Genomic DNA, 12,095 nt, shown 5'->3' on the forward strand with positions numbered 1-12,095 from the left:
TTGATGAAATCACAATAACAAGACATTTAAATATAGAATAGAGCACTAGGAAAACAACTCTAGCAGTAGCATGGCAAAATATGAATGTCTCTTGACAGCTGAAGCTAAAAGCTAAAAAGAGGGAGAAAACATGACAGCAGAACTTTTTGAGGATGAGTCTTCCACAGTTTGGTGCCCCTACTATGAGAATACTCCCACCCTTATCCCAATGAACTGAAAGCAGAATGTCACATAGCAAGGCCTTTATCGACAGTTGCAAAAGACAGGTGGACTCAGGTAGAACAATTAAGCAGGTCTGAAACCATCATTCTCAATTACAAAAAATAGCGGGGAGGCGTTACAAACCGCCGCTTTGCAGCGGTCTCCCGGCGCTATTGTTTGTTTCGTGAGGGAGCCGTCGCAGCCAAACTGTGCGGCTCCCTTACGGAGCAAAAAAGAAGCTCCAAAATGGAGCTTCTTCTGGCGGTGCGCTCATGACGCCGCGAGGTGCCAATGGCGCATTTGCGACGTCATTAGCACCACGCGACGTGCGGACACACAGCGTCCGTTACGTCAAGATGGCGGCGGCCGTGTGGAACGGCTGCCGCCATTTGTTACGGACAGTGTCCGTAACAGGAATAGGGGCGTCTGGAAGAGACGCCCCTTTTTTAAACTGGGACGTCCTGAGGACGTCCTAAGTGGCGGTTTGTAACCCTCCTAAGTTTCTTAGCAGGACAGCAAACTGAAATGAAAGAGACACTAACCTTCACAGCTTCATATTATATAGTGCTAGCTTCCATGAACAGAAATTGTTCCACATTGCGTGGCTCCTTAGAAACCACATTTATTGTTACAATCTAAAAGACATGAACAAAAGGAGAAGGGAATGGTGGTGGGAAAGGGGATGATATTTTAATATTTTAATTTGTTTAATTGTGTTTTAGTATTACAGCCTTTTGTGTAGTATTATTACCCTTTTTGAAATGTTCTTTCCTCTTCCCAACCTTTAACAGAGCCCAGTTAAAATCAACCAAATAAGCCTGGATGAAAGTGGAGAGCACATGGGTGTATGTTCTGAAGATGGCAAGGTAAAACAAAAGCATCTGTTTTCACTATTCTCCTTTACAGTGAAGTCCTACAATAACAGCATCTTGGACCATCTGTTTTAGCACCAAACCTGCTTGCAGAGAACTCATAATTAAAGTCAAATATATTTGGTCCAAATGTGCCTTTGGAAAAGTAATTACAAAGAATGTCAATAATGTTACTGGTATTAAGCTGATTAACAACTGTGGCAGGTGGACTTGTCACTGTAATCATTACTACTGTGCCAGTTATACTTCACTGACTACTCTGATGTTCCTGTAAGACAGTAGCTTAATGCTTCTTTGCTATAAATCCACAAAATTGGTTTTTTGTGGGCAGGATTTCTGTGGGCTGGTGGTTTTGTGTGTGTGTGTATTTTATCCTTATGATTGTTTCCTCTGAAATCTTTTGATAAGCAGTCACAGTCTATCAGAAGAATATAGTGCCATATAGTGGCTGTGTTAAACAAATGTGAAATCAATATATATAATATATGTACAGTTTTCTTAAAAATGTGGCATCTACTTCCTTGACGGGGGACATACATCATTTTATGTACCGCACAGCCAACAATTATCAGTGTTCTCATGGACTGTTGAGAGCTATGACATTTAAGTGATTTTGATGGTCGATTTTTCCACTTATTAGAATGTCTTTGTTTATTTGTTTGTTTTTAGGTCTGTGACAGCCTTTGCTAATATTGGTTGAGATGATGAAATTCCAACCATAATCTATTCAGGTTGTTATTTCTAGGGAGTGATGCTGCTAGTAGGCACAGTGTATTAATGTCACTTTAAAATATCTATCTCACTTAACTGGGTAGAACACTGTATCTTACTAATCACATTCTTAGGCAGGATTTTTAGGCTCATGAACTGAACAATTTAAACTCAGTGAATTAAAAAGGATAGCTATGTATGTGTACTCCTTTGCCACAGGTTTAATCTCTGCTTTAAAAAACCATACATGTGAGCATATAAGATGTCCATTTGTGTTTCTAAGGGTGTTGTTCCTCAAAGGTATCTTGATGATACAATAATTGACACAATAATTGAAGTGTTATTGCCAATCAATGGTGTTGAAAAGTTTTATAGCTTGTGTGGGATACTCTTAAGAATAATGCAGTTGTCTCAGCAAAATAAGGGAAAGGCAATAATTGTATAAGATAATCAAAATTGTCCTGGTATTGATGTGTTTTTGGTTTTGGTTCCATTTGAAGACATCCTTGGAAATATAAGGAAGTCTTCCAGGTGTCATATTGTTTAGTTTCTTGATTTACTTTGTTTCTTGAAATAGTTATGTCATAGCTCCAACCTCAGTGCAACAATACAGGTTGCTAACAGCAGTTTAAAGGTGATGGGAGAGGATGTTATTCATGTAATCTGGTCCCAAAATGTTTGTCGTTTTGAACCTAATGATCAGCACTTCACACTGGACTGAGAGATAAACCAGGAGCCAATGTAGGAGAAATAGTAGTGGGATCATACTGTCCACAAAATTGGGTATGGCTAGAACTCTAGCTGCTATGTTTTAGATAGCAGGTCATCACTAGTGGATAATTCAGAATGCTTTTCAGAGGGAGATCAACATAGAACATAGTATAGCCCTTTATTTATTTTTTTGAAACGCTTTACACAGTCTTCAACCAAAGGATGTTCCCTGAGTGTCTTATACTTATTAACAATCAAGTCCCTGCCTTCAGATTTACAATATAAAGATAGATCCTCGAAAGGGAAAGGTGGGATATAAATAAATATTTATTATTATTATTATTATTATTATTATTATTAGATATAAAAGAAAAAGGATTTGGAAGCAGTAGGGGAGAGGGAATGAGGGCAGTAGTTTTTAGTTACAAAGAATTGGCACAGTAGGTATACCAGCTGAAGCTAAACAAAATTATATAACTACTGTACTCCATAGCTCTGGTTCTGATTTTTCAGGAGGAGTGTACTTTGTCAGGAATAGATTAACATCTAATACAGGGTCAGTAGTTCTATTAAACAGAAAGACCTCTGCCTTTTCTTGATAAAATGTCATTTTGTATCATTTTAAGGATACATCTGATTCACTACCAATTCCAAAAGCCAGATTAAGACTTAGCATATCTGAAAAAAGACAAAACGGAATGGGAGAGATATAGATGTCATCTACATACTGACCTCACAGCATCCAAATCTGTAGACTATCTGTTCCATCCATTTTATATAGACATTGACCCTTGTCCAGGCAGGTGGGACATTTTAGTTTACCAGTTATGTCTTGTTGCAGAGTTTACACAGGTCTGGACATATAAGGTAGGCATTTTATGACATTATCCACTGCAGAAATATAAATAATGTAGCTCCGTTTCAGCCATTTGTTATCTATAGAGTTTGGGGATTTGCTCTTTCTCTGAGCAGAGAAAACAAAGGCTAGCATAAAAATTGTCCTCACACATTTGTTGCATTAGTTGACTAGATACATCCAATAATTTTTTTCATATGCTTACACTGAGAAATAGCCATTCCAACAAAACAAGCAGCTGCCTTAACAATCACTGTCCTTTACAATGGAGTCAAAATTGTAACATAGGTTCACTGGAGGTTTTCCACAGCACCCCAGGTGCTACAGCTGAAAAGATCCCTGTGCTGATCTCTGTGCTTCTCTGGACAATAACATGTAGAAGCAAAAGTGCAGGAGAGATATTATGATACCTTTATTGTCATCACTGTCACAGAATATGTTCCAAAATAAAGCCTAATCCATGCTCAGTCAAATAAGTCACATATTTTCTCCCATTGTGACTTAGCCATTGCTCTGTTGTCTCCATATTTCAGATAACCAAGGACCCAAATGAGAGAACTGGTCAGGAACATTGTGCAAACAATTATATTGCTTGTTTTCCCCTTGCAAAGGCTGACAAAAGCTTGGAAGAGAACTCCATCCATGGCAGCAGGATGGCAGCCATCAGGAATCTGTCCATGTTAATTATTCTCTGGCCTGTTCTAAGAAATCTTCTGCCCTTCAGTTTGTATGTTCCCCAATGTCCATCAGTGCTCCTTGATACATATCTGCCCTACTGCCTTTAAAGAAGGAATATCTCCATCTTGATTTCTATTACTTTTGGTGGAAGAACTCATTATAGAGAGGAGTACTTCATGTCTGCATCAAATTCCCAATCATAGCAAATCATTTATTTTGAGGAAAACTCTCTTAGCAGAAGCTATTGTTTAAATTGGGGTAGGCAACCTCATCGGGGACAGGAACCAATTTCCCCCACCAGGCCCCCCTGCAGGCTGCACTTTCCCACACCAAGCCCAATTACCTTCCATTTATTTTGCAGCCACTCTCAAAATGGCAGCTAGAAGACACGTACCTTTGCTTTCTGTCACCATTTTGAGAGGTACTATGGAGGAAAATGGAAATATTTCCTTTGCAGATCTTCTCACAATGGCAACAGGAAATCTTCACACAATGGCAAGGTGTATCTTTCCCTGTCACCATTTTGAGAGTGGCCGCAGAGGAAAATGGAGGTATTTGAGGTAATATGATATTCTGGGGTACTAGTGGGGGCTGGACTGGGAGTGTTTTTATATGTTTTGATGCATTGGGGTTTTTTTCTGTGTGATTTTAAGACAAAAATTGCCCAGCAATAACACACACACACACACACACACACACACACACAGGAAATTTGGAGGTTTTTAGGGCTGTAAAAGTGTGCTTTGCCCTCTCCTGGTTTCGATAGTAACAGTGTGCTTGAAAACATGATGCATACTTTTCCCCTCAAATACCCAGTAATTCATCAGTGTTATGGTAAGAATTCCTACTGAGAATAGGTGAAGATGGTTCTGAACTTTCCATTTTTGCTTTTCTTTAACAACATTTTTTTTTTTGTTCCTCGTTGGGTGGAGTGATAATGATCGCTCAAGGTTGTCATCCATTAGGCTTCAGGGCTGATATTATTTGACCAACAAATTCCAGGTGCTATAGGCTATCTTTCTATATATTCTGTATATATATTCTGAGGAGGGAACTGGTAAAACCACTTCTGAGTATTCCTTGCCTAATTCATGTGGTCACCATAAGTTGACAGGTGGCTTGAAGGAACACACACACACACCTCTTCCATAAATCCTGTTCCAACACTTGATCCACTTGAAATAATGACTGGGAAAGAACAAACTGTTGCTATTGCTTGTTTCTTAGTGTGCATTTCTGGTGCTGTCACTCTGAAATTCACCAATTATTACTTCAGCATTTCAAGTAAACCCTTGCTGAAGACAACAATATGACATGATTGAAATGCTATTGAATAAGTTTTCAAAGGTAAATGTCTTAATATCTGTACCAATTTTGAATTTACTTTGAAACCCATAGGAAATAATAATATATGAATGTGGAAAAGTGGAACCATCAAAAGATGTTAGCATATCTTCATAATTTATCTGTTTTAATCAAATTGTTATCAGTTTAATAAAAGTAATTGTTATCAAGCTAAAAGAGTCCGTTGCCCTTCTGCTGTTCTCACAGTTTAATTGCATAGAAGCATTTCGGTGTTTCCATGAAATACTTTAATGGAATCAAGGATAGGTTTGGATAATTCTAAACTATTAAAGTGTGATACATTTTTTTAAAACCTAGTATGTATTTGCTGTTGCTATTTCCATTCACCCTTTGATTTCTGAAGTGGAATAAATAATAGACAATTTAAGGCAAATTCAAAAGCATGTCATTTAATTTTAGGTGCAGGTGTTTGGATTGTACACAGGGGAAGAATTCCATGAAACATTTGACTGTCCAATTAAAGTAAGTACTTGGTTAATTCGTAACAAATGTGCCATTATTACATTCAGCAAATAGTCATGACATATCCTCCTTTTAAAAAGGCAGGAAGAAAATAACTAGCAATTTGCCATTCAAAACATCTAGCATAAGTGCTGTTGATAGTTTTTCATGATTTCCAGATATTCCCCAGTTGTAGCAGCGAGTGGCGTCTTTGTCAGTGGGGCAGTGACTTAGGGCTAATACCCCAACATTAAAGGAGCTATCCTGGGAGTTGAACATAAAGGAGTGATTAAAGGAGTAAGCAAGGGAGAGTTATGGTGGCACAACATGAGGCAAGGAGGGAATGGTGACAGTATAGCTGCATAGTGCTAGGAACAAGGGAGGAAGGTGTGGCATAGTGATAGAGTTCAGCACCTTGGATAGCTTCTATGAACTTCATGCTAAAACTTAAGCAGATTTATCACTCCACTTATATGGAAGCTACTGCTAATCCTCTATACATACCAGTTATCAAGTCTTCTAGAGGACTAGCCAGAAAAAATTGATTTGTCAAATTGTTTCATGTGCTGTGCTGGATACAAAGCCACATGGGAGAGGAACTCAGTTTAGAGAACCTGAGTTATTTGGTATTGGAAAATGCAAACTGGAAGTTAAACTTTGGTGAGCTAAAACTAATCCCCTATCCCAAGGAAAGACATGACAGGGCCCTCATCATTTTCTTTTTTTAATGTATAGGTATACATAAGGCCAAATAGGGCAGGATATAAAATGTATAATTTCCTGTATCTGGGATGTGTGATAAGTGGGCACGCCTTATGCGGCTTCCAGCATGTGTTGGAAGTCTCACTGGAAAAAAAACCCTCATGCGCCCTGGAAGAAATAATGGGGCACAGATACGAGCCCCATTACTTCTAATGGGACTCGAGCATACATGTTTTTTCCCTTACCGGGGATGGGGGAGTGGGGATAGGGCAGAATGAATCCCGAAGTAAGGGAAGGGTCTACTGTAGTAGTTGTAGAGTGTGTTGGTCAGGATTTGGACCATGGAGCAAAGAGATTGGAGTTTTCCCTGTGCTGTAGCCACAACTAAAAGCCCTCCATTGCTATTTTCTGCAGGAGCTAAACTGCTATTAGCACTAACAGAAGTCTCCCTCATGTGGCCAAAGCCATTCTGAAGGTGGAAGCTCATTTAGGTCATTACATTGGCTGATAGTTATAAAAAAATTTCCCTGTATGCCAGAGCTCTCGGCATCTCCCTATCAGCTCCTATTGCTATTAAACAACAGTGAACACAAAACAAAACAAAACAAAACCCTGTAGTTTATAATATAGATGTAATTGATGTATTTATCTTGGCCAGATCCACTACTATGGGTGGGACAATGTTAAAGGGAATGTGGGGCCCATTAGAAAGTTAAAATGATCTATCCCTGATTTTCAAAAGATAAATGTTTTATTAGGTGTGCTTTTCCAATGTAGCATCATGTGTTAGAATAACTCTACTGGACAACATTGTGCAGGTGCATAGTGAATAATATGGGATGGGGAAAAAAAATTTCTCATCACAACATGCTCTCCATAGGGAAGACAATAGAAACAAATAAACAAAAATCACAGACAGTGTTTGTTACAAAAGCAAACTGGTTGATGCTAACTAAAAGGGCCTCTGTATATCCACGTTCTTCTGCAACTCATAAAATCACACTTGAAAACTAATACATTTTTGTCCTTTATGTTCAGATCGTTGCTGTTCACCCTCAGTTTGTGAGATCTCATTGCAAGCAGTTTGTAACTGGAGGGAACAAAGTAAGTTTGCCTGATTTCATAATATTGTGAAATTCATACCGGACAAAGCTCTGGATCTAAAGGGACACATATTCCTTGTATTCCACAACCATTACCTCACACTGCCACTGGGGACAACGGGACTTGCAGTCCTGCAGATTTTGGTATCTGCTCAGGGGGAGGGAGTCTGGAACAGATCCACTGGTGATATCGAAGTCCCACTGTAGAAGGACTTCAGTATATGTGACCTGTCACATGAAGTCAGGTATGGAATTTTCCACTTGTGGCATCATGTTGGCGCTCAAAACGTTTCAGATTTGGGAGCACTTTGGGTTTTGGGTTTTCTGGTTTAGGTATGTGCAACCTGTACTGAATTCAGGAGCAATTATTAGTTCTTTGTCACAGTTAAGAATTTATCATGCTACAGATTATCATCATCTCTTTTGTAAAAACATGGGAAAGTGTTTTGGTTGTTGCTGATAGGATCATGTGGATTTAGGCCAGAATGTCTTTGCTTCAGCTTCCTGCTCAGCTCACTGGTTGACCTTTAGCTGTCAGCCTTGTAGTGAAGCTCTGACAGCATTGTGACTTTTATTTTATATTTTATTTTACATAAAATCAGCTACATGTGGTTAAAATTAGTGACATACTATTCTCACATTTAATCAGGTGTTTTAAACCTTATGCATTTATTTTTAATAATTTATTTTTAATTCTTTAAATGTATTGAAAAAAGTAATCAAAAATTAATATTTATTTTTAAAGACAGCATCCTTGCATTGCCTTTTTAAGAAGCCAATCTTATGTGCTGATTTTTAAACTGCTGGTTTAAAAAAGAGAGGCCCTCTCACTGCATCCTCTCTGAACTGTGTATTGGTAAATAAATTTATTGATTTCTAAATATATGTTTTCACTCTGTAATTAATTGTTTACCCTCTACATTTGCACTACTCTAATAAGACAGCTTCCATTAATGACTTCCCCCTCTGCAGAGGATTGTCCCCAACCAACCTGTTGCAACTACAAAAATCAAGCCCTCATAATTAACTCTTAAGTAAGTTCAATTCCAGCATGATTTGATACTTTCCCCCACCACCCACACACACACAGCCCACATTCAGAGTTTTCTGGCTGAATATGTTACTGTCCCTTTTGCTCAGTTTTATTTTGATTTCTCTCTGCTGCCTCTAGATCCTGGGGTGGAGTCTTGTGCAAATGTGGAAGAACTCATTTTGGGTAATATGCTGATGTCCTGACAAACAGAACAACAGAAAACTCTGAACGTGGGCAGTGTGTGTGTAGGAGCCCTGGTGGTGCAATGGTTCAATGCCTGTACTGCAGCTACTCACTCACAAACCACAAGTATGTGAGTTCAGTCCCAGCCAGAGGTGTGGGGTCGACTCAGCCTTGCATCCTTCTGAGGTCACTAAAATGAATACCCAGCTTGAAGAGGGCAGTTAGCTTACAGTTGTAAACTGCTTAGAGACTGCTCAGTGTGGTATGGAGTGGTATATAAATGAAGCTTGTTATTGTTTTCCATCGAATCTCAGTGGCAGATCGTGGCATAATGGGTTTTATTTTTTTTATTAGAGACTCAAGTCCTTGGGGATCCACAGAAAGGGGGGTTGGAATCACATGTAGCCCAGGGGATGCACTTTACCCATGCTTGATTTAAGACCATCTGGCAAGTTTATTCCCAGAACAAAATTTGAACCTGAGCTTCCCTGATTCACTGTTACTGTTTTTGACCATCATAGTGTGCCAAGCTCATAAATACTTGCACACGGTGCAGTTACACTGTGCTGTGACTTAACCATAGGTTTCCTTTGTGTCCATGCACTTGTTCAGTCATTTCAATGCAGGAGTTACCTCTGCACACAGAAGATAAGACACAAACAGAGCTGATGTTCCATTGGGGTACTGAAGAAGCCTTTTTGTATAAGAGTGCCCTGTGTGCCTGTCAAAGCAAACATGGTCCCCAGTGGTGATGTACACACACAGCCGTGCTGCCTTTAGGGACAGTGGGAGCTCAGGTAAGTCTCACTTGTCCCCAATGGCAGCGCATGCACGTGGCCATGCTGCCATTAGGTAAAACAGGGCTTCATGTGAAGTCCCATTATCCCTAATGGTGGCATGGCCACATCACTGTATAAGAGAACGAATAAGGAAGTTGAAGGCTTTCATGGCCGGCATCCATAGTTTTTGTGGGGTTTTCAGGCTATGTTGCCATGTTGTAGAAGAATTCAGTCCTGACATTTCACCTGCATCTGTGGCTGGCATCCTCAGAGAAAGATGCCAGCCACAGATGTGGGCAAAACATCAGGAATATATTCTTCTAGAACACAGCCACATAGCCCCAAAACCCCACAAAAAACTAATAAGGAAGTCCCTGATTTGAATTTTATCACTGTCATAAACATGCTGGGCAGTGCAATATATGTGAAGCACCTTGAAGTCTCATGAGTGCTATATAAATTACCAGCAGTGTTATTAAAGTTTTGCAGTGCATACAATAATAGTACGTGCTGTTATACTGCTGAATGAAAGCATAGTAATCATGAGATTTTGGACATAGTGTTTTGTTTCTGTCCAGAGACTATATGACTATTTTCAAATATGAATTGCTGTTGTTGAGCATAAACAATATACATTGTTCAAAGGCTCTTGTTGTGGTAGAAACCGCGATCGCCTTTTGACCGATGGATATGGCACTAACTAACTGAACCATCCCTGTCCCTTTCACACTGCAATTAAGTATAGTAAGTTTTGAATGGAGCACTTGGCAGGTGATGGTAACCCTACAATAATAATACATTGTAAATAACAGGGCATCCCAGCCAAAGAAACTGGTGGAGTTTTGAGGCAAGAAGAAAAGACAAATAGTGCTATTGTAGGCCATAACCTTCTACCTTTAAAAGAGGGTCTAATCTTAAAAAATAACAGGGTGAAAGCTTGCTAAATGAAGGTGGAAAAGCTGAAATAAAGGTGTTCTTCAGTTAACCCTTAAAGAGCTCCCACATTTTTTCACCTGTTAGTTTAAATGTTGTATTTACACAGTATAGGCACATCAGTATCATTCTGAGAGTTAAAATAGCAAACATAATCTAGAAAAAGCATAGTTTATTGGGGGGGGGGGGGGGGAATGATTGCTCTTGTTTGTAGGTAGCTTAAACATGCATGTATAAACCCTGACAGTATTGTCATATGTGAAGATGTTGGTAAATTTTGTAGGAGAAAACATATTTACACATTATTAGCATATGTAATTTTGTTGATGTCTCTGCAAAGTCAGTTTTCAATGAATATGTTAATCTTTTCTCATGCCATTTATAGTGGCAGAGATATTGACCACTAAGGGCATATGAATTCTGTTGACAATTATGCCTTTTATTCTCTTCACTCTTAGCTTCTGAATAACATTTCACAGCAGAAATGGGGTGGGGGTGGGGATGTGTTGCCCTCCAGATATATGTTGAATTACGGTTCCTATTATTATCATTACTTTGCTGTGCTGGCTAAGATTACTGAAAGTTACAGTCCAATTGTACCTGAAGGGCCACATGCTCTCTCATCATAGTTTTGAGAATTAGTGAAAAAGCCAAAAAAATGTACAAAAAAGCCGCCAGGCCGCCCCTAAATTTTGTCACACTAGGCGGCTGCCTAATTTGCCTATATGGACGAGCCGGCCCTGGAAGGGAAACTGGTTTTTAGAGAAACATGTTTTCTATTCAAGGATGCTGTAATAAATCTGGAGTGGACTTATCCCTGTAGCACTTTCCCAAAAATATTAGAATGATAAAGGACTGGAAAGGCCCTGTGGTTATAGCTGATATAAGTCATCCCATTAGCTAGTCATACACAGTCAATGGTTTTTAGAACATTGGTTTGACGTTACAACATGCTTCATGAGCTTTTGTGACCACAGACTATGTTTAACAAAGGCCAGACAATGTCAATTGATGTTTTCCCCTCACTAGCTGATATTTCTGGGCAGATCTACTTTCCCAAAGCATCACTTCTATGTAAGAACATTGGTTAGGCCAAGAGAACTAGAGTTGTTATATAACAAGTAAGCTGGGAGAACAAAAGCATATTTTTGAAACTTCAGACAGTTGTTTTAAGTATTCCAACAGAATTTGTATTTTTACTCTAAAGTCTTACCTCTATGATTTTTTTTAATTGCCCTGGGTTGTTGTTTTTTTACTGTTGGTGAATCCAGTTTGTCTTTGCTTTGTGAGTAAGTAGCTGACCTTTACCTCTGAACCTCTCAGTGTGTGCTTCATAATAACTGGTTGGATCACTTTGACAAATTATGAAATTGTCAGGATGCTGTTTGCAGCACAGTCCATTTTTAGAAATAGGGTAGTCAGCTGTTTGGCATTGCGTTGGTAGATGAAGAGTACCAGACAAGAAAGGCAGATTGCTTTGTAAGCTGTAAAATGTCAGTCAGTAAATACTGAGAGGTCCCGTTTAAG

At 39.1% G+C, this 12,095-nt stretch overlaps 1 protein-coding gene across 2 annotated transcripts in view; it reads left to right on the top strand.

The window, feature by feature from the left end:
• LOC149309501 (vacuolar protein sorting-associated protein 41 homolog) overlaps positions 1–12,095 on the top strand; it is a 121,454-nt gene that overhangs the window by 51,267 nt on the left and 58,092 nt on the right. For both annotated transcript variants that reach the window (XM_089532575.1, XM_089532576.1), the window contains 3 exons: positions 993–1,067; positions 5,794–5,856; positions 7,576–7,641. In XM_089532575.1, coding sequence (XP_089388701.1) covers positions 993–1,067; positions 5,794–5,856; positions 7,576–7,641 — 204 coding nt within the window. The remainder of the gene's footprint in view (positions 1–992; positions 1,068–5,793; positions 5,857–7,575; positions 7,642–12,095) is intronic.

This window comes from Sceloporus occidentalis, unplaced genomic scaffold (genome assembly GCF_023333645.1).
Source record: "Sceloporus occidentalis isolate IW3139 unplaced genomic scaffold, rSceOcc1.0.p SCAF_7, whole genome shotgun sequence".
NCBI classification, from domain to species: Eukaryota; Metazoa; Chordata; class Lepidosauria; order Squamata; family Phrynosomatidae; genus Sceloporus; species Sceloporus occidentalis.